Source organism: Bubalus kerabau, chromosome 1 (assembly GCF_029407905.1).
Source record: "Bubalus kerabau isolate K-KA32 ecotype Philippines breed swamp buffalo chromosome 1, PCC_UOA_SB_1v2, whole genome shotgun sequence".
NCBI classification, from domain to species: Eukaryota; Metazoa; Chordata; class Mammalia; order Artiodactyla; family Bovidae; genus Bubalus; species Bubalus kerabau.
In genome coordinates this window covers 209226376-209253826 of record NC_073624.1, presented here as the reverse complement: position 1 = coordinate 209253826, position 27451 = coordinate 209226376, and the positions used below count along the sequence as shown (strand labels likewise).

The 27451-nt window shown below is 48.2% G+C and overlaps 1 protein-coding gene and 1 long non-coding RNA gene across 7 annotated transcripts in view; one reads left to right on the top strand and one right to left on the bottom strand.

Moving 5' to 3' along the window:
• LOC129631307 (uncharacterized) overlaps nt 1–27451 on the bottom strand; it is a 48777-nt gene that overhangs the window by 9419 nt on the left and 11907 nt on the right. Inside the window, exon 1 of one of the 3 annotated variants that reach the window (XR_008703985.1) lies at nt 5858–5994. The exons of the other annotated variants lie outside the window; for them this stretch is intronic. This is a non-coding gene — a long non-coding RNA (uncharacterized LOC129631307). Of the gene's footprint in view, nt 1–5857; nt 5995–27451 lie in introns of those variants that run through there. 3 annotated transcript variants of the gene reach the window in all.
• Nucleotides 1769–19663, top strand: LOC129631197 (H-2 class I histocompatibility antigen, Q10 alpha chain-like). Of its 4 annotated transcripts, none has more exons than XM_055552025.1 (8): nt 1769–2094; nt 4328–4435; nt 10424–10699; nt 11785–12060; nt 16065–16340; nt 16452–16550; nt 16877–16918; nt 17157–19663. In XM_055552025.1, exons 1-8 carry the CDS (start codon nt 1833–1835, stop codon nt 17159–17161), a joined length of 1344 nt encoding a protein of 447 aa, XP_055408000.1. In that variant the 5' UTR covers nt 1769–1832; the 3' UTR covers nt 17162–19663. The 4 variants fall into 4 exon arrangements, with proteins under 4 accessions (XP_055408000.1, XP_055408027.1, XP_055408018.1 ...); XM_055552043.1 differs by having other exon boundaries at nt 1770–2094; nt 10439–10699; XM_055552034.1 differs by having other exon boundaries at nt 1770–2094; nt 16877–16909.

Genomic DNA, 27451 nt, shown 5'->3' with positions numbered 1-27451 from the left:
ACAGCTGCCTTCCTGAAAGATTCAGTGTGTACAAAGGAAGCAAAAAATGACAGTTGCTTGCTTCCTTATGAGTAGGCCCATCAAGTCCTATAGCCAACTGTCCTGGTTTGTACATGGCTGATGGGTCTTCTGGGATGCAGAACCTTCAATACTAAAACCAGGACAGTTGGTTACCCCACTTTACACCTTGAAACAAACCAAAGCTAACTGGGTTGCTTTATTTGATTTAAAGAAAGGGAAGTCTCTCAGTCGTGTCCGACTCTTTGCAACCCCATGGACTGTAGCCCACCAGGCTCCTCCGTCCATGGGATTTTCCAGGCAAGAGTGCTGGAGTGGGTTGCCATTTCCTTCTCCAGGGGATCTTCCCCACCCAGGAATCGAACCTGGGTCTCCTGCATCGTAGGCAGACGCTTTACCATCTGAGCCACCATTTGGCCCCCCAAATAAACCTGGATTATCTAGAAAAATAACTTTCAAAGCTATGTCAAACCTAGACAGCATATTAAAAAGCAGAGACATCACCTAGCCAGCAAAGGAGGTCTATATAGTCAAAGGTATAGTTTTTCCAGTAGTCAAGTATGGATGTGAGAGTTGGACCATAAAAAAGGCTACGCACTGAAGAACTGATGCTTTCGAATTGTGGTGCTGGAGAAGACTCTTGAGAGTCCCTTGGACAGCAAGAAAGTCAAACCAGTCAATCCTAAAGAAAATCAACCCTGAATATTTATTGTAAGGACTGATACTGAAGCTGAAACTCCAATACTTTGGCCACCTGACATTAAGAGCCGACTCATTGAAAAAGACCCTGATGCTGGCAAAGATTGAGGGCAGGAGGAGAAAGGAGTGACAGAGGATGAGATAGTTGGATTTCATCATCAACTCAAAGGACATGAATTTGAGCAAGCTCTGAGAAATGGTGAAGGACAGGGAAGTCTGTAGAAGTGCAGTCCCATGGGATTGCAAAGAGTCAGACACCACTGAACAAGAGAAAAACAACAATGCTGCAGCTATGTCACAATCTTTGTGAATATAATAATCATATCATAATGCAGATTCATTAATTTTGTAGGTTTTTTCCTTTACATACAAATTTGTATTTGCTTAAACTTTCTGATGCCCACCTTCCTCTATTCTTTTCACTCCATGTGTTTTTTTGACAATATTAAAACTTAACAAACATTGTATTCTAGACTCAGATCATTACAGTCTGGTTCCTTTCCTCCTGTTAGCTGGCAGGACACCATTTGTGTGGTGGTCCCCAGACAGGACTGCACATCTGACAGTCCTGCTCCCTCCCTCTGATGTGAAAATTGTCCCCCTCACTCACCCCGATCAGAATCACCAGAGCCCTCCCTATGAATTTTCAAATATCAGAGAACGCTGGGCTGAAAACCATTTTTCTGAACATGAGAGTCCCTAGTGAGAATTCAGGGGTTCTGTGAACCCAGATGGGGAAAATAACCTTTATTTTCACTAACTTCTATTTGAAATTTCGCCGTTCTTCCCTGATGGATGGAGGTAAGAAAGCTCAGTGAGGTTAGCAGGAGCGGTGCCTTGGTCCCCAACAGAAACCACAAGAGTTTTAGAATCACGACAGTTGTCGGAGACACCTGTCGACTTGCCAGACGGCTGTAACGTGAGCTTCACCGCCTGGTCTACTTTAGTGAGGTAGTATACACGAAAGGCTGTGAGGCTGTATTTCACAATTAATCGATTGGTTTTTCGTTCCTGTTTTTCATCCGAGGCCCAGCAGAGGGAGCCATCGAGGAGCTGGGGGCGGGTCCCAGCGGTGCGATGGTGTCCCAGCCGGAAGTCTAAACCTGACCCAGGGTATGGTCGCACCCTCCGCGGCCCAGAGGGAGCTGAGCGCTCACCCGCCGGGGACCCGGGAGGGGACGCGGCCGGAGTTAGCACAACTGAAGGCGGACCCCCCGGGGACCGGCGCCCTCGGGCGGTGCGTGAGGCTGGCGACCGTGTGGCTTCGTAGTTCCGGGAGTGCGCGGCACCCGCGGCCGCCGCCGCCGCCGCCACCACCACCACCACTGCTGCGGCCGCTGCTACTGCTGTCAGGACTGGTGCTGAAGGGAGCGGCAGGTAACGCGGGGCGGCGGCGGCGGAGGGGGAGCTGCTAGGGAAGGATCCTCCAAGAATACAGAGGCCATTCCGGGTTTGGAGGAGAGGAGAGCATGCTCAGTTGGAGAGCTGACTGACCCAAGATAGCCGAAGCCACAGTTTCCTGGGGATCCCTTGGCCCGTCTGGAGGATGCCGCTCGCACTCGGCTCCCAGACCTGGTCCTCCAGGAAGGCCCCGGAGAAAAGCTCTTTGGGGGCAGGAATCTGAGCGCGGCCTTGGAATCTGCACAAGCCTCTGCTTACTTGCTTGACGAGGCACCTGCCCATTGCTATAGGTCTCCCTGGCTCCCTGCCGAGGTTATCGCGTGTGGCCTGGCAGCTCCTTGTTGAGGTAGCGGGTGAGAGAAGCAGCAAGGATTTTTTTTGACTTGGCGGGGAATTTCCATCCTTTACCAATTTCCATTCTGCACGCAGAACTGCAGGGCTGATCCTCTCCCCGCCCCTCCCATGCCAGATTCCCGACCACCACACCGAGCACCACCCATCCTAACTGCCCAGAGGCCTGAAGATTATTAGCACAGACCGGGAGTGTCCACCGTCACGGCAGTAATAATAGCTGATGTCCTTTATTCCAGGCTCTATACTAAAAGCTTCAAGTACAAGAAGCCATTTCGGCTGTAGAAAATTCAAAATGTACAATTTACAGATTTAAAATAGGGCCCGGAGAGGACGCTAGGGGGCAACACTGGGATCCAGATTCGGAAATTTTTTTCCTTTCTTTTTCTCAGAGTTTTTAACCATATTTGTACTTGGGCCTTGTCTCAGAATGTTTTTTATACATAAATGAAATACATATGATTCCTAAGGATCCAAATTATATTTTTATAAGCTATTAAAATTTTTAGCTATAAGTATAAATTTGTGATATGTAATATATGTGCCTTAAAGTTAACACATTAAATCACCAATTAAATAGCTACAGTTCCCAGAATTTGTAAGTATTGAGAGTAAAGCATATTTACAGGTGTCTGAAACCACTGTCGTATGATTGGAAAACATCTGTGGATTCTATCATGGACCACTGCACAGGTTCTGCTAATCCTGCTGAACTTCCATTCAGCATGGAAAATGGGCCAAACTTCAGCTAGAGCTTAGTGAAAATAAAGAGGTTATTTTTTTTCCTCCAAGTTGAGGCTCCTGAATGCAATAGGAGGATTCAGGGCTTCCCTGGTGGCTTAGTGGTAAGGAATTCACCTGCCAAGCAAAGGAGACACACATGTAAAGAACAGACTTTTGAACTCAGTGAGAGAAGGCAAGGATGGGGTAATTTGAGAGAATAGCATTGAAACATGTATATTACCATATGTAAAATAGATGACCAGTGCAAATTTGATGCATGAAGCAGGGCACCCAGAGCCGGTGCTCTGGGACAACCCTGAGAGGTAGGCTGGGGAGGGAGGTGGGAGGCGGGTTGGATGGGGGAACACATGTATACCTGTGGCCGATTCATGTTGATGTATGGCAAAAACCAGCACAATATTGTAAAGTGATTATTCTTCAATTAAATTAATTTTTAAAAAAGAATGGTATAATAAATGTCCTTGAACATAAAAAATGTGGGGGAGGATTTCTGTATCTGGGTATTCTGTTTCATATACTAAACATACATCTGTCCTCAGAAAATGAATATGTATTTTTCCAAAGATGTATATGCATGTTCCATTTCTCCTATTAACTATATAATCTGTTATTAAAAAAAAAAATAAAGAATTGGCAACCCATTCCAGTGTTCTTTAAACAACAAATATGTTTGTCAAATGAGTAATATTGCAAAGGGAGAGGTAAGGGCCGCCTAGCTGAGCAGCTGGGCAGGGCTGAGCCAGGCAGGAGTGCATGGGTTCTCCTTCTAGCAGCATATGAGCATCACCTGGGAGGTTTCAACGCCTGCCAGTGTCCAGCCCTCCTGTACCTCCAAACCAACTAAATCCATGTCAATGGCAGGATTGTCAAAGCTGCCGGGTGGTGTTAGGCAGCCAGATGGAGACATCCCAGTCCTGGCTGCTCTCCTGGCTTTGTGCCTGCCTGCCTGCTGGGGAAGTTTCCCGTCACTCCTGAGGCAAGACCCCCATGTTCCTCTTCCCTTCCAATGTGCCTCTCATTGTCATTCCATACTATCTCTCCCAGCGAACACAAGGATGGGAAGGATGTTTATGCCTTAAGATTCATACTATCCTTTTCCATTTTCCCCTTGCAGAGAGTCCCTGGGGGTTGCCCTTGGTGGCCGATGGCCCAGCTTCCATGGCAAAGGTGGTGATGGCAGAACTGGCAAACCTGAAGTTAGAAAACAAGTCATGGCCTAGAGGTAAGACCTTGCCCGCCTGCTAAAGAAAGGATAGGATGGTGGAGGCCAGGAGCCCCCAGCCTGCAGGAGACCATGTCCACTGTCTAGGAATCTGGAGGACTGTCTTGGGGTGGGGAAACTCTGCCAGGATAGAGGATACAGAGGCCAGGGCCTCTGGACAGCGTCCCAGGGACTGAGACCTGGCCTCCAGAGAGCTGACCCAAGCATCTTTCCCCACCCCACCCCAAACTCCAGCTCTCCTTCCCAAGGCCACCTCTCCCTTCAGAATAGGAAAAGACTGAGACTAAGAAGGTGCTGTCTACATGCCTGTTGTTTAGTCGCTCAGTCATGTCTGACCCTTTGCGACCCCATGGACTGTAGCCCACTAGGCTCCTCTGTCCATGGGATTTCCCCGGCAAGAGTACTCAAGTAGGTTTCCATCTCTTTCTCCAGGGAATCTTCCTGACCTAGGGATTTAACCTGAGTCTCCCGTACTGTGGGCAATTTTTTCTTTAACCACTGAGCCACCTGGGAAGCCGGCCCCATGCCTGAACTTTTTCTTATGTTCATTATCTCATTGGATGCTCCAGCACTGTGGAGCAGGTCAGTTCATTGAGCCTACCTACAGATGAGGAAACCAAGGCCTGGAGCATTGAAATAACTTCCTCAGAGCCATGCAGCTAGGGACTGGCAGTGCTATATGGATCGTAGGGGAGGTGTTCAGTTCAGTTCAGTTCAGTTCAGTCACTCAGTCGTGTCCACCTCTTTGTGACCCCATGATCTGCAGCACACCAGGCCTCCCTGTCCATCACCAACTCCCGGAGTTCACTCAAACTCACGTCCATTGAATCGGTGATGCCATCCAGCCATCTCATCCTCTGTCATCCCCTTCTCCTCCTGCCCCCAATCCCTCCCAGCATCAGAGTCTTTTCCAATGAGCCAACTCTTTGCATGAGGTGGCCAAAGTACTGGAGTTGCAGCCTTAGCATCATTCCTTCCAAAGAACACCCAGGACTAATCTTCAGAATGGACTGGTTGGATCTCCTTGCAGTCAAGGGACTCTCAAGAGTCTTCTCCAACACCACAGTTCAAAAGCATCAGTTCTTCGGCACTCAGCTTTCTTCACAGTCCAACTCTCACATCCATACATGACTACTGGAAAAACCATAGCCTTGACTAGATGGACTTTTGTTGGCAAAGTAATGTCTCTGCTTTTGAATATGCTATCTAGGTTGGTCATAGCTTTCCTTCCAATGATCAAGCCTCTTTTAATTTCATGGCTGCAATCACCATCTGCAGTGATTTTGGAGCCCCCAAAAAATAAAGTCTGACACTTTCCACTATTTCCCCATCTATTTCCCATGAAGTGATAGGACTGGCTGCCATGATCTTAGTTTTCTGAATGTTGAGCTTTAAACCAACTTTTTCACTCTCCTCTTTCACCTTCATCAAGAGGCTTTTTAGTTCCTCTTCACTTTCTGCCATAAGGGTGATGTCATCTGCATATCTGATATTATTGATATTTCTCGGGACAATCTTGATTGCAGCTTGTACTTCTTCCAGCCCAGCGTTTTTCATGATGTACTCTGCATAGAAGTTAAATAAGCAGGGTGACAATATACAGCCTTGATGTACTCCTTTTCCTATTTGGAACCAATCTGTTGTTCCATGTCCAGTTCTAACTGTTGCTTCCTGACCTGCATATAGGTTTCTCAAGAGGCAGGTCAGGTGGTCTGGTATTCCCATCTCTTTCACAGGTGGGGCAGACACAAAAACATCTCCTGGCCTGGGTGGCAAAGGGACTGGCTCCTTCCTCCCCAACCATGGTCAGAGGAAGAAGGAGGCTAGGCTAATGGGGTGCAGGACTGCTCCTTTTTGAAAACCAGCCATGTGGCCAAGAGACTAGGAAGTGGAGAGTTAGGGTGGAAGTGGGGAAAAACTAATGTTCACGCAGGCCCTGAAACAACAATGAGCATGTAGCAACTTTCTTAGGCCATGTCACTGCAGGAGCAGATACCGCTGGATGCCTGCCGTGTAGCCCCCACTTCCTCCTGCCTTGGTCTCACAGTGCCTGGCACTGACCCCAGCCTGGCAGGTGGTATTGCCTCCAAAGCCAGGGAGGTGGCCTTCCTCAGCTGTTTTTGCTTCACTCTGGGCTGCAGCCCAAGGCATGATGATCCCACTTGGGTCCTGTTAGCAAGTGGGAATCTAGTCCCAGCTGAGATTATTCTCCTAGGCAAAAATGGCAATGAGCAGTATGTGAGCCCCCACAGAGAGCAGGCTGGACTCTCAAGACTATCTGGTAGGCAGAGAAGAGACTGGTAGGATTTTCAGGGAGGGAAGGGTGACAGGCCCCTCACTGGGTCCATGGGAAGCAGTACCTGAAAGTCAACTGAGGCAGGCCACAGTCATGAACTTGTTCTAAAAAGCAGGTCCCTGACTCCCAGGATGGGTACCAGATGCCAGGATGTAGGCCATGGTAAGTAGTCCAGGGCAGGGCAGATGCCAGGAACCAGACCCCTCATGGCAAGGAGAGCCAGGCCAGATCTGGACAAGCCTGGGAAGGATTCAGAATTCAGCCCCTTCCTTCACCCCCACATCTGCTACACGGAATCACAGCACCATTTTATTTTTCCCTGCCTTCTTGCAGCAGCCTCGGGACTGCTGACTTGGGACCTTTGCACTGGCTCTCCCTCTGCAGACCTGGAATGCTGTCAGATCCTTATATGGCTGGTTCCTTCCTGTCTTTTATAAAGAATTCCCTTTTTGAGGAGGCCTTTCCATTCTAGAACTGTATTTCTTGGCACATAGTGCCTTCCTGCATCTTTCTCTTCTGGAATCTCCCTCTCCCTCCCTTTTCTAAGGACACATTTGGGGCCTGCCTAGACAATCTGGGATAATCTCTCCATCTCAAGATCCTTAATTTAATCTGCAAAACTCCTGTTACCATATAAACTAACATTCAACAGTTGCAGGGATATCTCAGGGGGCATTTTTCAGCCTACCCCACTATGCTTTCTGAGCTGTGGAGAGGGAGGCAGGACCGGAGGCCCAGCTTGTACGGCTTCCTCACTACCCAGGAGTCCCAGCAGCTACACAAAGACACAGGATCTTTTCTGTCCCTCACTTCCAGGGCAGGTAGAGCTGCTGCAGATCAGAGCCAAGGAGTGGGTGGATCACCTTGACGTGGAGAAATCATAGCCTCTGTTCTCCCCCAAAGAACTTTGTGCCCATTCACAGCTGCCAGCACAGGAGTACCCCCACACTGCTCTTTGAGTAACTCAAAGATGTGCAAGGAAACAGCACCACGAGAGATAATTCAGTCATTTCCCAGGAGGCCCACATCAGTTCAGGCCTGACGTTAACCTTCACTCAAACACTCCTAACATTGACCACTCTTGCCTCCCATGAGGAGGTTCTCCAGGCATGAGAAGACAGCATCCCTTTTCTCAGTTTAGAAGAAGACAGCCGTCCCTGGGGAGAGAATCTGGGCTGCCCTCATTCTAGTACATGCCTTTGAGTACTACACTTGGTCTCCCCTGGGCCTTGATTCCCTTATCTGTAAAATGGGACCAATCACACTGACCTCTTAGGTTTATTGTAAGGATGAACTAAAATAGTGAATGAGGAGGAGTTAAACTAGTACAGGCACAGCGGTCACCAAAAATAGCAACTCTGATTATCCTCATACAATTCATGTTCTTGTTTTTTGTCCAATTTAGCAACTTCCAGCTGTGTGCTGCTGCTGCTGCTAAGTCGCTTCAGTTGTGTCCGACTCTGTGCGACCCCATAGACGGCAGCCCACTAGGATCCCCTGTCCCTGGGATTCTCCAGGCAAGAACACTGGAGTGGGTTGCCATTTCCTTCTCCAATGCATGAAAGTGAAAAGTGAAGTCGCTTAGTCGTGTCTGATTACTAGCGACCCCATGGACTGCAGCCCACCGGGCTCCTCCATCCATGGAATTTTCCAGGCAAGAGTACTGGAGTGGGGTGCCATTGCCAGCTGTGTGCTAGGTCCTGGATAAATAGAGGGCAGATGGACTTCCCACCCTCATGAAATCCATAGTTGCACAGGAAGCACAGGACACTCTTGAGATCCCTCTGTGAGACATCAGGCTGAAATCAGGAGGACTTCCTGGAGGAAGGGATGCTTGACTGCAACCTGAGGGATGTGGAGAGTGGCTGAGAGAAAGCAGAAAGGGGGATGCCTAGGGCAGAAGAAACAGCAGGAACAGAGGACCTGGCCAGAGTTTGGTATAGCCTGAAGTAACAAGGAGGCAATAAAAAGAGAGCTGTGAGTGTAGAGATGTGTTTGACTCCTTTCACATGTGAATGTTCAACCAATGAGCACCCACTGTATGCCAGAAGCTGTTCTAGGTGCTGGGGAAACAACAATCCATACAGGAATCCCTGCCCTTGGAGAGCTGACACTGCAGAGGAAAGAGTCCATTAACAAGACAAACAAATGCATACTCTAGTCAGTGCAAATGCATACTCTCTCCAGTGCTCTGGAGAAAAATAACACAGAGACAGGCGTGTTAGGGGATAAAAACTTCTGAGCAAAAGTTTTTTAAAAGTACAAAAGTAAGCCAGGGATATCTTTGAGAAATGTGACCTGAGTTTAAGATACAGCATTTATTTGAATAGCTTGAGTCAGGACTGGCTGCTAAGTAGATTTCATCTCCAGCACCAAGTTAAATCAATGAGTTTGGAGTTACGGTAGAGAGGCAGCATTTGGACTCAAAGAGATAAGAGATCAACTAGTCTTGGGCCTCCCTGGTGGCTCAGATGGTAAAGAATCTGCCTACAATGCAGGAAACCTGGGTTTGATCCCTGGGTCAGGAAGATCCCCTGGAGAAGGAAATGGCAACCCACTCCAGGTTTCTTGCCTGGAGAATCCCATGGACAGAGGAGCCCAGTGGGATACAGTCCCTAGGATCACAAAGAGTCGGACATGATTCAGCGACTAACACACAGTAATGTCTGCTGTGGGAACAGAAGGGAGTGGGGAATGGAGTCAAGGTGCCACCAGCTTGGCAGTAATGGTTCAAGCTAAGAATGATGTCCAACCTTTCTCAAGCATATCTGGGCAATGAATTAAGCTTAATTAACCACATAAATTTGGAGAAGGCAATGGCAACCCACTCCAGTACTACTGCCTGGAAAATCCCGTGGACGGAAGAGCCTGGTGGGCTGCAGTCCATGAGGTCGATAAGAATTGGACACGACTGAGCGACTTCCCTTTTACTTTTCACTTTCATGCATTGGAGAAGGAAATGGCAACCCACTCCAGTGTTCTTGCCTGGAGAATCCCAGGGACGGGGGAGCCTGGTGGGCTGACATCTGTGGGGTCGCACTGAGTCGGACACGACTGAAGCGACGCAGCAGCAGCAGCAGCAGCAACCACATAAATTAAGCTCCCAAGCAACCAACTTTTTAAAAATATCCCACCCTTTTTGTGAGAAATTGGAAACCAGACAATCACACTCACTAGAGATGAATACAAAGTATGAGTAAGTAGGCCCTGCATGAGGAGCTGAGAAACGTTCTGAGAATAAAGTCCATAAGCCTTAATGCATGAACTTTGGCCTCAATGTTCAACTGGTTCTCTCTATATTAATCTCTTTGGATGCCCTTATATTTTTTTTTCACTGAAATTGCTAGTGCTTGCTCTTGCTAATGGACTTCCCAGGTGGCGCTAGTGGTAAAGAACCCACCTGCCAATGCAGGAAACATAGGGACTCATGTTTGATCCCTGGGTTGGGAAGAGCCCCTGGAGGAGCAGCAACCTACTCCAGTTTTTTTGCCTGGAGAATCCCACGAACAGAGGAGCCTGGTGGACTACAGTCCATGGGGTTGCAAAGAGTCGGACATGACTGAAGCAACTTAGCACGCGCACACACATTCTTGCTCATAATGAATTCTCTTGGATAAGTTTCTACTGCCAACCTCACCCAGCACGCTGAGGCCTGGTGCAAACCCTGGTCGTCTATGTGAACCCAAGACCAGTTTGTGTTTCCACAGGGACGCACTCCCTCCGCTACCACTACCTGGACCTGTCAGAGCCGGGCCCGAGCCTCCCTAAGTTTCTGGCTGTAGGCTACGTGGATGATCAGCCTTTTATCCGGTATGACAGTCGTGTGGACAAAGCTGAGCCCCAGGCTCCATGGATTATGCCCATGAATGCCAAGTACTGGGAGAAGGAGACCAAGAAGCAGAGGAAATGGGCAGAGATTCATAAGGTGGTGACATGGCAAACGATGGGCTACCACAACCACAGCAGCGGTACGTTGGGTGGACGCCCCATTCTCCTTCCTTCACCCTCTGCACACTCACTCTCCGGGCAGCTGTGTTTGTCAGAGGGTTTGGGGCAAGCCTCTGATACTTGGCTCTTTTCAGTCTCCTTCCTCCACAGTCAAGCAGGGGCCTCAGGGCCTCAGAATCCATTGTGGCTTCAGCAGCCAGCACACAGGCCAGTTTAGCAAGCATCATAGGAGCTGGGGGCCCATGATGTCTCCCCCTCAGCCCTTGCCTACCCCTTAGCTAACCTGGGCTCTGAAACTCAGCTGATGGGGAGAGGATTTTCCTGCCTCATCCTCACTCATGCAGTACCCCCAGGCCCTCTGGCACCACCTCAGCTTCCCCCTCTCAGCAACAGTGCGCTTGGGCCCACCACCAGGGCTGCTGCTTATTCTGAATGAAGTGCTTATGGAGCACAGCTTGTTCACACAACACCATCCCTCTCTGTGCCTGGATACCCAAATGCCCAGACTAAAAGCCTCAGGTCCCCAGAGGCCTCAGAATCAGTAGATACAAAGGATATAAAAGATTGAGACTGAGAAGGGCTGTGCATCAGCCAAGGGCCCCCAGAATAAGCATGGCATGACTTAGTCTTACCATTGAGAACATTTTACACCCACAGGTGGGCTTCCCTGATGGCTCAGCTGGTAAAGAATATGCCTGCAATGTGGGTGACCTGGGATTAATCCCTGGGTTGAGGAGATTCCCTGGAGAAGGGAAAGGCTACCCACTCCAGTATCTGGCCTGGAGAATTCCATGGACTGTATGGTTCATGGGGTCACAAAGAGTCGGACACAACTGAGCAACTTTCACTTTCACTTTCGAGTAGTGTGGGATATGAAATAAGGATGTGTCTAATTATGAACTGGGGTGTTTGTCCCACATGAGAGGCCTAGCAGGTTTCTCAACCCAGGCTGCTTATGAAAATTACTTGGGGGATTTTTATCTAAATGATGATGCCCTGTCCCTCTACTTTTTTGATGTCCCTGTGGGTGGTGGGCTTCTCCCTGGCTGTCAGGGACTTGACCCCCAGTCCCCACTAGTGACAGCTTTCTTACCTGTACGCATAGGCATGCACAGCACTCACCGCATGTTTGGCTGTGAGATCCAGGAAGATGGCCACTCCAACAGCTTCTGGCAGTTTGGCTATGATGGGCAAGACCACGTGTCACTGGACATGGAAACTCTGAGTTGGGTGTCAGCTAACCCCGTGGCTCTGTTGACCAAGCGTAGAATGGAGACAGAGCACTGCTATGCTGAGTACAACAAAGCCTACCTGGAAGGCCCCTGTCTCGCCTCCCTGCGCAGATACCTGGAGCTGGGAGGCCAGAGATTCACACGTAGAGGTAAGGTTCAGCCTATGGCAATGCAGATTGGCCCCATGCTCCCATTCTCAAGAGCCATCCCATTTGACAGACAAGTCTCTGGGGAATGAGAGGTGGGCTGCTTCCCCAGGCTGTGTCCCCCTGGCCCAGGCAAGCCCTCTGGGATCCAGAAAGATGGCCAGCTAGCCAACTGTTTTTTGCTGCAGACTAAGAACAAAGCCCAGACCTCAGGTCTTCGCTCCAAATAAGATAGAGTGCAGAGTTCTGGAGTCTCCCCTGTTCCAAAGTGGTCTTGGGAATAAAGTCTCCTAATCTGGGTCTCATTTTCTTCATCTGCAGAGCAAGTGGGTTAAACTAGGTCCTCCTAAAATCCTTTGGGGAATTTACCAGCCTGTAACTCTGCTCCTTGGGAAACAGATCTCAGGTTCCAGGAGAACAGCAGCCCTCACCTCTCCCTAGACCACTGGGGACTGACAGGGAAGCTTAAGCTTTTTTCCCCTTTCTGCCTGCACACCCCTCATGCTCAATGTGCTCCCCAGACTCCAGGTGCATCATAAACTTCTCCTGACCCCAGCCAACCAGGGCTAGAGACACAAAGGCTGGGGTGGACACTAGGGAAAGTGGGTGCTTGGGGGTGCCTAGGGTGAAAGCCTTTCTGGCTGAGGTTGCCAGAGGTGGAGCTGATCAGAACACCCAGGACACCATGGATGTCTGGCAATTGAATGGCGGGACGTGAATCAGTTGAGGTAATAGGATATTCCTCAAAGGGAGGACAGGACAGATAACATCAGGAGTAGAAGATGTGATTGTGAGAACAGAGCATGGTGGACAGAGCTCAGGCATTGGAGCCTAGCCTCCAGATAGCGCATCCCAGCTCCAAGATTAACTGGCTGTGTGACCTCCTGCCAGTTACTCGCCTTCTCTGCACTTGAGTTTCCTCATCAGTATAATGAGGATAGTAATAATAGCCGCTGCCTCTCCAAAGCACCATATTGGTGTGCATTAAATGAGTACTGTGGAACTCTCATTTAGCACCAGGTTTGTCCTATGTCCTTCACCTGGGAGATTAGTGAGGATTCTTCACAGAAGCAGAACCAACAGGCTGCATGGAGAGAGAGAAAGAGCTGTGTTCTAAGGAACTGGCTCATGTGACTACGGCGGCTAAGTTCCAACATCTGCGGTTGGCAAGCTAGAGACCCAGGAGAGCCAATGTTGCAGTTCCAGTCTGAGACTAAAGGCCTGAGAACTGGGAGAACTAGTGGTATGGTTCCTTCAAATGCTAGAAAGTTTGAGACCCAAGAAGAGTCAGTGTTTCAGTTTGAGTCTGAAGGCTGGAGAAGACCAGTGTTCCAGCTCAGCAATCATGCTAGTGGAGCTCCCTGTTACTCAACCTCTTTGTTCTGTTCAGATTTTCAGTTGAGTGGATGGACCCGCTCACACTGCAGAAGACAGTCTGCTTCACTGAGTCCAATGATTCAAATGTTAATCTCAGGCAGAATACTCTTCAACAGAAATCACAGCAAGATCCTTTTTGACCTATCTCCTAGAGTAATGACCCACCTCCTAGACAAAAACAAACACATGGGACTTCATTAAACTTAAAAGCTTTTACATGGTAGAGAAAACATAAACAAGAGGAAAAGACAACCCTCAGAATGGAAGAAAATATTTGTAAACAAAGCAAGAGACAAAGGATTGATTTCCAAAATATACAGACAGAACATGCAGCTCAATATTTAAAAAAAAAAAAAACCCAATCAAAAAATGAGTAAAGACCTAAGTAGACATTTCCCCAAAGAAGACATACAGATGGCCAACAAATACATAAAAAGATGTTCAATGTCACTTATTATTCAGTTCAGTTCAGTCGCTCAATTGTGTCCGACTCTTTGCGACCCCATGAACCGCAGCACACTAGGCCTCCCTGTCCATCACCAACTCCTGGAGTCCACCCAAACCCATGTCCATTGAGTTGGTGATGCCATCGAACCATCTTATCCTCTTTTGTCCCCTTCTCCTCCTGCCCTCAATCTTTCCCAGCATCAGGGTCTTTTCAAATGAGTCAGCTCTTCGCATCAGGTGTCCAAAGTATTGGAGTTTCAGCTTCAATATCAGTCCTTCCAATGAACACCCAGGACTGACCTTTAGGATGGACTGGTTGGATCTCCTTGCAGTCCAAGGGACTCTCAAGAGTCTTCTCCAACACCACAGTTCAAAAGCATCAATTCTTCAGCACTCAGCATTCTTTATAGTCCAACTTTCACATCCATACATGACCACTGGAAAAACCATAGCCTTGACTAGATGGACCTTTGTTGGCAAAGTAATGTTTCTGCTTTTTAATATGCTGTCTAGGTTGGTCATAACTTTCCTTCCAAGGAGTAAGCGTCTTTTAATTTCATGGCTGCAGTCACCATCTACAGTGATTTTGGAGCCCAGAAAAATAAAGTCTCTCACTGTTTCCCTATCTATTTGCCATGAAGTGATGGGACTGGCCACCATGATCTTAGTTTTCTGAATGTTGACCTTTAAGCCAACTTTTTCACTCTCCTCTTTCACTTTCATTAAGAGGCTCTTTAGTTCTTCTTCACTTTCTGCCATAAGGGTGGTGTCATCTGCATATCTGAGGTTATTGATATTTCTCCTGGCAATCTTGATTCCAGCTTGTGCTTCATCCAGCCCCGCATTTCTCATGATGTACTCTGCATAGAAGTTAAATAAGCAGGGTGACAATATACAGCCTTGACGTACTCCTTTTCCTATTTGGAACCAATTTGTTGTTCCATGTCCAATTCTAACTGTTGCTTCCTGACCTCCATACAGATTTCTCAGGAGGCAGGTCAGGTGGTCTGGTATTCCCATCTCTTTAAGAATTTTCCACAGTTTGTTGTGATCCACACAGTCAAACGCTTTGGTATAGTCAATAAAGCAGATGTTTTTTTGGGACTCTTTCTACTGGGCCATGCTCAGTAAATCTTTAATCCAATTTTCTGTTGATGGGCAGAATGTGTTTCATGGCAAATAGATGGGAAAACAATGGAAACAGTGAGAGACTTTATTTTGGGGGCTTCCAAAATCACTGCAGATGGTGACTGCAGCCATGAAATTAAAAGACACTTGCTCCTTGGAAGAAAAGCTATGACCAACCTAGACAGCATATGAAAAAGCAGAGACATTACTTTGCCAACAAAGGTCCATCTAGTCAAAGCTATGGTTTTTCCAGTAGTCATGTATGGACGTGAAAGTTGGACTATAAAGAAAGCTGAGCACCAAAGGACTGATGCTTTTGAACTGTTGTGTTGGAGAATACTCTTGAGAGTCCTTTGGACTGTGAGGAGATCAAACCAGTCAATCCTAAAGGAAACTAACCCCAAATATTCAATGGAAAGACTGATGCTGAAGCTGAAACTCCAATACTTTGGTCACCTGATGGGAAGAACTGACTCATTTGAAAAGACCCTGATGCTGGGAAGGACTGAAGGAAGGAGGAGAAGGGGATGACAGAGGATGAGATGGTTGGATGGCATCATCGACTCGGTGGACATGAGTTTGAGCAAACTCCAGGAGTTGGTGATGGGACAGGGAAGCCTGGAGTGCTGCAGTCTATGGGGTCGCAAAGAGTTGGACATGACTGAGTGACTGAACTGAACTGATTAGGTACCTACTGTATGCAGGAAGTCACAGAGGAAGTAAATAAAGTCACTGAGAAAACCCTAGGATCTCTGTAGGAAGAAGCAGGTGTATCAGTCTAGGACCCAACAGCTCCACAGAGGTAGGTCCTTGGAGGTTGGGCACAGGAAGTCAGTCCCCTTCATGGCAATTAACAGGTCAATGCTTCTTTGTAACAGCTGGAAATCAGTCATCCCTGCCTGCAACAGTGATTGGGTACATCCCCTAGAGAGAGACCTTGTCCCCATTTCCTTGTCCTCCACCCTGGAAGATGCTGGAGGAGCCCAGAATTAAGCATAAAGGACAGGCAGAGAACAGCCATTCAGCAGTCTTCCTCCCTCCTCCTCTCCTTGCAGAACCACCCACAGTACGGGTGACAAAGCACTCAGCCCAGGACGGGGGTACCACCCTGAGATGCTGGGCCCTGGGCTTCTATCCACAAGACATCTCACTGAGCTGGTGGCTGGGTGAGAAGAAGTTGAATTCAAAGCTTGAGTATGTGGAGGCACGCCCCAGTGGAGATGGCACCTATCAGATGTGGATGGCCGTGTGGGTGCCGGCTGGAGATGAGACCCAGTACACATGCCATGTGCAGCACTGCAGCCTGAATCACACGCTCACTGTGTCCTGGGGTGAGAAGCTGGGCTTGGCCAGGAGGGGCTGAGGAGGGGAAGAGGAGAGTTCCAGGGGACCAGAGACAGTCCCATGATCTGGGAGTGCTCATTTTTCTCTGTCTTTCTTAGAAATGCCCTCTCATCCAGGACTTATGGCCATGGTTATCTCTCTCATCCTGATCTTGCTGGTGATTGGTGGTGGTGTGAGTTTGACCAAGTGCCTTCAAGGTAGGTGGGTAAGGAACAAAGGAGTGGGAAGCCCTCTGGCTGGTACAGCCTTTTAGGGAACAATATAATGTATCCTTCCCTGCGGCAGCAAGAACTGTTTTCTCCTGGGAGCAGCAACTACTGCTGAGGTCCTGCCCCCTGTCCCCCACCTGTAGAAAAGCCCACATGTCCCCACCCTACCCCAGTTGCACACCACCAGGAGGACCTTGTGGATCCCACAGTCAGGGGAGACCTGGGACTGACTTGGGAAAAGGCTCAGCTCGGGAGAGGAAGAGGGATGGTGGGGACCCACCACTCACTGGGTCTCCTGTGTTTTTTCTCCACAGCCAGGAATAAGGAACCTTACAAGCAACCCCCAGGTGACTGTGGTATGGACCAGTTGGGGAGAGGAAACCCCAGATGTTCCCAACACGGCGGAGATGCCTTAGAACTCAGGATGGGGGTGGGGCATGGGGTGTATGCTTTCCCTGGCCTCAGCCCCCTGGCCCATGCCACCATCCTGCCCCTAGGCAGAGGGGGTGGGGAGCACTCCAGAGAGCCACCATCTGGGTTTGGAAGAGGGCTGGAGAGCCTGTTGAGATCACCTCCCTTCCTTTCTTCCTGCAGATTAAGAGGACCCCCATAATTCTCAAAGCCCAGCAAGATCAGGAGCTGCTCAACTCATCTCCTGACAGAAGGCACTGTCACAGATCAAGGAGGTGTTTTGTGGGGTGTTAGGGGGCCTGAAGGCCTCCTGCCATCTAATTATTTCTGGTTTGGGGGGTGGGAAGGGGGGGCAGTAGTAATCCCTCAGGTCCTCTTACACTTGACAATTTGCAGAGTGATTTCATGTTAATTGTAAATACCACTTGAGCTTCTCAGGCACTCTATGAGTTTGGCACTGTTACTCTTACTCCCACTTGCCCAACATGAAAACCAAGGGTTTGGGCAGTCAGGGAAAAACCCGAAAAATATCCAAGAGTTATAGTGGCAGCATCATGTGTGAAGCTGCTAGCATCAGAAAGAAATGGCTGAATGCCTGCCTCTTTCATAGGTGTGTTCTGTATATATGTATGATCTCCTTTTGTATAGATTAGAGTGTTGGGTGTGTGAGGGTATAGGGTATAGGTGTGTGAAACTGAGGAGGTGTGTTAGGGTGAGGATGTGTGGGTGTGTATGTTTGAGGGTGAGAGGATATATGGGGTGCATGTGAGGGTGAGTGTATGTGTGGTGTGTGGTATTCTTTTGTATTCGAGGAGAAGCTCAGAAGACAGGTACCTGGAGACCTGTTAGTTAGTCCCAGGCAACTGAAGGTTGGGAAACAATTCAGACCATACTTTCCCTATGTCCTATCCTTTTGAATGGTTGAATTTTTACAATAGGCCCATGTTACTGTTACAGTAAGGAAAGACCCCTTTTCTCTATGTCATGTGAAAATGCCTATGAAGGATATGTCTGGAGAAGGCCCAGCCTCACCTTTGCATATTCAGTGGAGCAGAAACCCCTTGTCGACTCTCTGAACAAGAATCCAATCTTAGGGCCATTTGATGTGCTAGCAGCTGGGACTCCAGAGCCGAGGCAGAGAGAGCGCACGCTCCATTGTCATAAAGGACACAAGGTCAGACCCCTTCCAGAGCACGCTCTGCGTCCCCTTCAGCTGACTCCAAAGTGTGACAGAGCCTCCTGTGGGGAGTTTGAAACCTCTGTGTCTACAGCCCTGGGAGGCTCAAAGGCCAAGGATGTGAATGATTGTAATACTAGAAAAAGACAACCTGCCCTGGTGGCCTGTGGGACCTAAGCAGTGAGCTTGTAATGACTGACTTGTACTGAAGACGTATTTTATATGTCTGTCTTTCTCACTGATGTTGTCATGCCCCATATATGCTGTGCAAACCACTTACTAAGCAGAATTCTAAGCACTTTACTACATGTTAGTTGCTCAGTCATGTCCAGCTCTGTGAGACCCCATGGACTGTAGCTCACCAGGCTCTTCTGTCCATGGACTTCTCCAGGCAAGAATACTGGAGTGGATAGCCATTCCTTTCTCCAGGGGATCTTCTGACCCAGGGATCGAACCTGGGTCTTCTGCATTGCAGGCAGATTCTTTACCATCTGAGCCACCAGGGAAGCCCTTTATTTTATACTTTATTGTATACTAAGCTGTTTAATCTTCCAAGCATGACTGTGAGGGGGAATTAATACTCCTGTGGTACAGATGAGGAAACTGAGGCCCAGGGTCCCACAGCTGATTCATGCCAGAGCTAGGATGTGAGGACAGGCAGTCGGCTGCTGCAGCCTGGCCACCTCACCACTGCACCAAAGCCTCAACAATAACTGAGCTGTTCTGTAAATGGACAAGTAAGTACAGGTCTACAATCCCTTATTCACAATTCTGAAATCTACAAAAACCTCTGGAAGCTAGAAGTGTCTTCCCAACTTTGTCATCAAAACATGAACTGGGAGAGGGGCAGGAGGGGAAAAAAAAAATCCTAAAGTGAAGTGAGGTTCAGTGCTTCCACTGCCAGGGGCACAGTTTTGATCCCTAATCAGGGAACTAAGATCCCACATGCCCCATTATGGAGCAAAAAAGAAAGAGTCAAGTGGAGTTATTCATATTCTTCATTTACTTCCTCTAGTATGCCTTTTCACATTTTTTTCACAGAAATATTGATTTGGGGGATTATTACATGTCACCCCAGACATCTCTGGCTGCTGCTGCTAAGTCGCTTCAGTCGAGTCCGACTCTGTGCGATCCCGTAGATGGCAGCCCACCAGGCTCCCCCATCCCTGGGATTCTCCAGGCAAGAACACTGGAGTGGGTTGCCATTTCCTCCTCCTATGCATGAAAGTGGAAAGTGAAAGCGAAGTTGCTCAGTCGTGTCCGACTGTTAGCGACCCCATGGACTGCAGCCCACCAGGCTCCTCCGTCCATGGGATTTTCCAGGCAGAGTACTGGAGTGGGGTGCCATTGCATTCTCCATTATATAATATTCAGCATTCACATCTTGGTATCTTTCTAAAGCCTAAAGAATTCTAAATTCTAAACTATATCCAGCTCTAAGGGTTTCGGGTAAGGGATTGTGGACCTGTATTAATAAGGTTTTGTGGTAATAAACGTGTTTTATTTTTACAGTTCTCTGGCTGTATGGTGAGATAAGTTATAACAAAGGTCAGGTCTGGTCCCCAGCAATGGGAGGCACAAGTGCCCAGGTGGACCCTCAATGCTCCCTCAGCCCTGGGTACACTTAGGGCCTCCTGAGAAGAAGTGGAACTTTCTTCTCTGGGGAAGGAGTGGAGGCAGAACGTTTTGGGGAAGAAGCAGATAGAAGGAGGCTTCTGATTAGTCTTTCTCTCTTTGAATTGGTATAACCTGGTCACCCTTCTGTACCCCACACATACCCCCAAGGTTATGGGGGTTCAGGTTCCTCTATAGACCCTCCAGAGCCACCTCCCAGTTTTGATCTCACCCAACCAAGTGTAGCCCTTAGACTGACAATCTGCATGGCTTCTTTGATGCAAGGAGGTGGTATATTCAGGGAGTCTTAGATATAGGGTCTGGCTTCTGTAATTATGAACACTGGGCAGAATAGGCTGGAAGTTCCTGTCCAGTTCTGGGCTTCCCTGTGTCTAGGACCCTGAATACTTCTGGGGCTGTGGAATTAAAGGGGCAGAGAGGCCATAAACTAGAACAGTGCCATCAGAGCCCCTATAGGACAGCAGCAGGGCCCCAAGCACCTGCCCCTTAAAGGTATGGTCTTTCCTTCTTCCATTAGCCTCATTGGCTAATTGGCTTAGAAACTGCCAGAGGGCAAGGGACGTGCAGTCTACATCTGTCCTGGATATCCATCCGCAAACCCTGGTTTTTACACCTCACTGCCTTATCCTGCTGGTTCTACTCATTCTGTCCACCCAGCCTCTAATCTTCTCATCAGAATATAACATTTGCAAGAAAACCTGGGGCTCTGGGACCAGGGGTCTGATAGAAATGCCTGAGGCAAGGAGACAGCCTACCCTGCCTACCCTGGCCTGAGGGGCCTTCCTCCCCTTTCCTGAGTCCCACTAACCCTTCCCTGGTGGAGTAGCCCCCACCCCAAACTTGACACCCCAGGCAGAACCTACCAGCCTTTTTGCTCCCAGTGGCACCACTGTCCTGATGTTCAAGAAGTATCTGTTCCATAAACAGATTATGAAATCTTTGGTAACTGGATCGCTTTTATTTTGTTTTAATCATATCTCCCTTATAGACTAGTTCAGTGTTTTGCCCATAGGACCATAAAATACATTTTAGGAAAACAAAAAAAAATAAAAAATATAAATAAATACAAAATAAAATAATACATTTTGGACCTAAAAGGATCCTGAAGCACTTCTTTGAACCCCTGATAATTTGACCCTCTCACTAACTGCTCCACCCCTATCACACTACTTCCCTCTGCTGAGGTTTTGAGGCCTCTCACGTTAGAGTCCTTCCTGTCCAGGCTGTGAGCTCTCTCTCAAGCACATTTCTTTTACCTCCATCCACACCCCAACATATATTGGTTTATGTCTGGTACAGCTGCAAAAATTGAAATAAAGGAACATAATTCACTTACCACCCCACAACCAGTAGGAGTGAACCCAGGGATCTAATGGCACCAAGGGATGAGCAGGCTTAGAAAGCATGGTTGTCTCCCATAACCCAGGTTTTGCTCCACCCCCATTTTTGTTTTTTGGCTTTTTAAAAAATATGTATTTATTTATTTGCCTGCATCAGTCTTGGTTGTAGCATGCAGGACCTTTGTTGTGTCATGCATTGTGGTACACCAGCTCAGTAGTTGTGGAGTGTGGACTCAGTTGCTCTGGGGCATGTGACATCTTAGGTCCCCAACCAGGGATCAAACCCAAGTCCCTGCATTGCAAGGTGGACACTTAACCACTGGACCACCAGGGAAGTCCCTCCACCCCATTTTTTGTTTCACTGCTTAGTAGCGGCTAGTCAATGGTCTCAACCAAAGTCTGGTGCTCTGAGCCTAGCTGAACCCACCTGGACATCTGCCTCTCTTGGCTTCCTTCCCCAGCCACTGCTGCCAGGAGAGAAACTTGTGAGGGGACAGAAGGCAAATGCAGAAGGAGTTTGTCTTAGCCCTGAGTGTTCCTCTCAGCTTCACCGATGGACACCATGGTCTCAGGAGTGGACAGAGGCAGAAAGGCAAGTAAGGAGGGTTCTGAGTGCCCTAGAAAGGGCATGGGAATCTGGCAGGGGTAGGATGGCAGCTTTGCAAGGGCTCCTCCCTCAAATCCTTGATCTGAGAGAAGAGCCTTCCTATCCAGCAGGCACTGACTTTGTGTCCTGAGGGCACGGCCACAGGCCTCTCTAGGGAACTGCTTCCTTCTGTCAGCCATTCTGGGCTGTGGCTCAGAACTGTGAGGTCTCTACCCACAGACCCACCCCTGGCTCAACCTGTGGGTGGAGTGCTAAGTCATACTTCTAAGCCTCAGGCCACCCTGATGGCCTCCCTACCCCCATTTGCACAAATATCACATGCTAACCGCTCACTCAGGAGTCCTGTCCCAAACCACAACTTCTTGAGGGGCTATTCCATTCAGAACAGAATTCTCTGGTTGTTCAGTATGGCCTGGTGCTGTGATTATGCGTCGAATGAATGAAGGAATTCACTAATGAATAATATGAATCATGGGTATTCAAAGAATATCATTAGAATCCAAACTCTCCAAACAGCAAGGCTTTCTTACAATATCATCTCCAGTGCAGCTTGACTCACCCAGTTTCCATCAGTGTTCCAGCCTTGCCTCCCTTCCTCCCAAGGCCATCCAGAACTCAGAGACCTGGACGTGCCTGCCCTGCATGATGAATTATGCAGGATATCTAAGCAGCCACAGCCTGGTCAGATGGGAACTAATGACAAAGGCCAACAGGAAGGCCCAGCCCTGGGCTGGTATTTTTTTTCTCTTCTAACTTTCTGGAAATGTTCACAGATCAGTGTGGCATCAAAAGCATAATCAAGGACATAGGCTCGTTCACAACTGTGTCTTTCTAGACTCTCCTTGCCCCAAACTGCCACACAGTACAAAGGGAACCACACAACCTCATCTCAAAGTAAACAGCCAGGGAGGAGGGGGTCAGCCTTCCAGCTGTCTATGCCAAAGGCCTGTCCCTCCAGGTCCTTTTACTCCACAGTGCCAGAGTCAGGATAGGGAAGAGACCCAGGAAGCCCGAGCTCTCTGCACCACAGCCAAGGCAGAGAAGAGGCTGGGCCTGTATTAAGGAAAAGCAAGGCTGACCCACTGGTCATACTCACTCTGTCCAGCCAGGACCTCTGGAATCTGACAGGGAGAAGACGGTGCTAGGGCATGGTGGACAAGCCTGAGTCTTGAACCCAGAAGGTAGAAACAAACCAGAATTGTAACATTAGAGGCATTCTGGGGACTTCTCTGCCATTCTGGTGCTTAGGACTCTGTGCTTCCAATGCAGCAGCTTGCAACTTCCATCCCTGGTCAGGGAACTAAGATCCCATATGCCACGTGGCACAGCAAAAAAACCACCACCAACAGCAAAGTCCTGTATAGCACAGGGAACTATATTCAATAACCTCTAATATACCATATTGGAAAAGAATATAAGTATATATGTGTAACGGAATCACTTTGCTGTATGCCTCAAACTAACACAATATTGTAAATCAACTATACTTTGATTGAAAAAAAAACAACAAGGCATTCTAGAGGTCCTCCATTCTAACCCCATATCCCAGGGTTCAGTAAACTTTTCTTGTAAAGTGTCAGATAGTAAATATTTTAGACCTTTCTGGCCACAGTCTCTGTCTAAATATTCACCTTTGTTTTCTTGTTTTACAACCCCTTTAAAATTTAAGAATTGCTCTTTGCTCTTGAGCCTTACAAAAAGAAACCAAGGGCCAGATTTGCCAACCCCTGTGTGGTCAAGCCCATGCTACACTGCCTCTTGGATACCGCTGACAAAGTGGTTTCCAGTGTCTGTGTGACAAATGCTTGCCTCCTCACCATAAATTAGAATATAATCATCTGCCATTGTATGGGATTCTTCAGCCTAAAAAGGCTGATGTGAGTTTCCATGGATAAGTCTTCTGAAATCAGAATCCTGAGAAAAATGCCCTGGCAGCCACCTTCATTGCTGAGCCCTAGCTCCTGAGTGCCCTCCATAGCTCTGTTTTCCCAGTGCCCCGGGACAATGACACCGAGGCCCTGTGTGTGCCAAGTGGTCTGCTCCAAGTACCCACAGCCCCCAGCTGAGTTCAAGAGAAGGCTAGCAGTCCTCTGTGAATAGGAGAGTGTGCCTGGTTGCTGAGGGTGTACAGGTTGCAAGAGGGCTTAAAACCAAGCCGCCTGTATACCCTGGAAAATATCAGCTAGGTTTCACTACATGATGGAAATTGTTTTAAACAAAGTCCCTCTCTCAGGTGCCACTTAGATTTGAGGGGAGGTAATTTAGAAGAGAAGCAAGATAAAATAGGTACTGAATTAGGTCTTCGTTCAGCTAGGTATTCTTGAGAATGGGTGTCCACTATATGTTTAAGTCACTTTGGTTCCTTCAGGATGCTCCCTCTAGCCTCCTCTCACCATCTTCTTTCACTCATTCCTCCTTGCTCTCTCTCCAGCTCTCCTTCCCACGTGGGCTCTGCTCCCTGGGGCAAACAGGAACTTGCTTTCATAAGCAGGCCCCTCTTTCTCTTGGTCTACTCCCCAGCTCTTTGCCCACCCCCTTCCATGTGCAGGGGAGAACCTGCATTCAGGGATGGGGAAGTATTCCAGCCTTGAAACTCAATTCCAGTTCCTGTTGCACGTATTACCCACTGTGGCTTCTCAGTCACGACCTCCAGGATGGCTCTCAGATTGTATATGGGAGCTCACATGTTTGTTTTCTAACAAATAAACACCATGGATATGTGTCCCACCTTACACAGGGAAGACCTGGGTTTCTACTACTGCCCTCTCCAGAATAAAGGCTCTCAGAACCATTAGGATAACAGAGAATTCCCTGTCAGTTCGGTGGTTAGGATTCTGCACCTCCACTTCAGTGGGGAGGAGTTTGATCCCTGCTCTGGACCCTGCTTGTTGAGGACAAAAAAAAAAAGTAGGATGACATATGGTGGGTTATTTTTCCCCTCAGGGTTCCAATCACTTGAACATACTTGAAGTAAGAGAATAGGAGATAAGGGAGAGTTTCTTCTGAGACTTATCTACTACAGGAAAGTAATACAGTGGTAGGTGATAAAAACACAAAAATAACTCCAGTGGGCACTGTTCTAACCATTTTACAATTAATCCAATTTTATACCAACCCATGAAGTATGTGCTAGGCTTCCCTGGTGGTTCAAACAGTAAAGAGTTTGCCTGCAATGCAGGAGACCTGAGTTCAATCCCTGGGTTGGGAAAATCCACTGGAGAAGGGAATGGCAACCCACTCCAGGATTCTTGCCTGGAGAATTCCATGGACAGAGGAGCCTGGCAGGCTACAGCCCATGGGGTCACAAAGAGTCAGACACGACTGAGGGACTAACACACACATGATGCGTGTGCTACTATCATCTTTATGTTGCATGTGGGAAAACTGCAGCATAGGGATGTTAGTAACTAACCCAAGGTCATACAGAAAATAAGTAACAGAGTTGGGGTCTGAACACAGGCTGGTGCAGATAAATTAACAAGATTAGAACTAACAACAGAAAGGTCTCACCAGACCCGCTCCCATAATATACATTTTAAGATGACAGGATTAGTCAAAAGGTTCTCAAGAAGAAGAAACATGTTCTTCAGCAAGATAAATTGTTATATTGACTAAGACAAAGCAATGTAGAAAAAATCATTGGTACTTTTTTCCTTGAGAGCCCCAGACCCCTTTCTCCTTCTCAAGGGCTCGGGACCCCTCTCTTCTCCTCCTCCTCCTCCTCCTCAGGGACCTCGGACTCCTTATCAGCCTGCCTAGGAATTGACTCTCAGTGCCATCCTCTGCAGAGAAGGCAATGGCACCCCACTCCAGTACTCTTGCCTGGAAAATCCATGGACAGAGGAGCCTGGTAGGCTGCAGTCCATGGGGTTGTTGAGTCGGACACGACTGAGCGACTTCACTTTCACTTTTCACTTTCATGCATTGGAGAAGGAAATGGCAACCCACTCCAGTGTTCTTGCCTGGAGAATCCCAGGGACGAGGGGCGCACAGAGTTGGACAAGACTGAAGTGACTTAGCAGCAGCAGCAGCAGCAGCCATCCTCTGGGAAGAGTCTCCTTCAGGAGTTTATGCCTAAGCAGAGACCTGAAGCTTAACTAGGCATTATACCTACGTGAAGCAGCGAAGTGCAAGCCTTCTAGGTGAGTGAACATGTTCAAAGACAGAGGCAACAGCCTGGCAAGAGTGTGTCAGACCTTCATTTCAGGTAAATGGTACTGGTAGCTGAAGGATGCACTGAAATGAGTGCAAATGGCCCTTCAGAAAATTTTTTGTCCATTTGGAAGCTGATAGGGTAAAATATAGGCTGGAAGAAACAGAAATAGCAAAGAAGACCTAGATTTGGGGAGATAAAAATCAGCAGGACTTGATCCTAGCAATTTGTTGGGTTTCCTTTATTAACTTTGCAGATATATAGGGAGTATTAGCTGTATATTCAGCACTATGATGGAGCTGTGCGCACAATGTTGAACAGTGCATTTATCATTCTTACTCTGTGTTCAAGCTCAGGCCCAGAGAGGAAGAGCATGGGATCTAGGGTTGGCTGAAGTTTCTGTTAGAGCAAGTGGAGTTCCTCACACCAAAGTGACCAATTAGTGAAGGCACTTTGCAATCACTCCAATGGGTCTTGAACAGCATCTTATTGAAGCAGAACATATCAGAGTGATATGAATGCCTCAAGGAAAAGAACAATTTCCCCCAATTTTGTTTCTGTCATGTATGTGGAAGCCTGTATTGGATCAATATGTGCAATGTACTTCTTACTGAGGGCCAAGTTAAACAAACAAACCCTGTAAACCTTGGGTGACAGATGACCAAACGTCTATAATTCTGTAACTCCTTGAAGGACCCTATCATGCCTTACTCATTTTCTGTTGTTATTGTTCTTATAATGTGGACAGATGAAAGTGGGTGGATAAATAGATGGAAGGGTTATTCATGAATATGATGGATGAATGGAAAGGCAGAGGGATGGATGAAAAATGAATGGTTATTTGGGTAAGTGAAGTCGCTCAGTCGTGTCCGACTCTTTGCGACCCCATGGATTGTAACCTACCAGGCTTCTCTGTCCATGCGATTTTCCAGGCAAGAGTACTGGAGTGGGTTGCCATTTCCTTCTTCAGGAGATCTTCCCTACCCAGGGATCAAGACCGGGTGTCCCGCATTGTAGGCAGACGCTTTTACCGTCTGAGCTACCAGGGAAGTCGCATGCATGGAGGGTAGACGCTGAACGGAAGAATTATAGATGGAGATGAAAAGATCCACAGATGAAGTCAGTGTAGGGTATGCCGAGTCTAAGGTGTCTGAGGGCAGGTAGCAAGAAAGGGGTGAATTGATCTGAGAAGGAAAGTTGGAAGCACCCAGGTTTTTATGCGAGATTCTTCCACTTCACGGCCACTCAGGGCCACAGCGAACTCAATCCCGCCAGGTTCCTACAGACCACACCCTCGAGCGCGGGAGCCTCGGAGGAGTCCTCCCTACCACAAAAGACTCTGGGTAGACAGGGGTCGGAAATACAGGAGAGCACCAGAGCTTGGTCGCCGCACTTACGGCCCTTTTGGGTGCATGCGGGGACGGGCTTTCCGACAGCTGCTGGACCCTCTGGGTCTGGCTGATTAGAGAACTCGTGGCTTAAATTGATTCTCTCGCCGCCTCCACCCATTCTGACCAGGCAGTTTTTTCTATCTGTGGTAGCTGAATGGGCGGCCGGGGCTCTTGC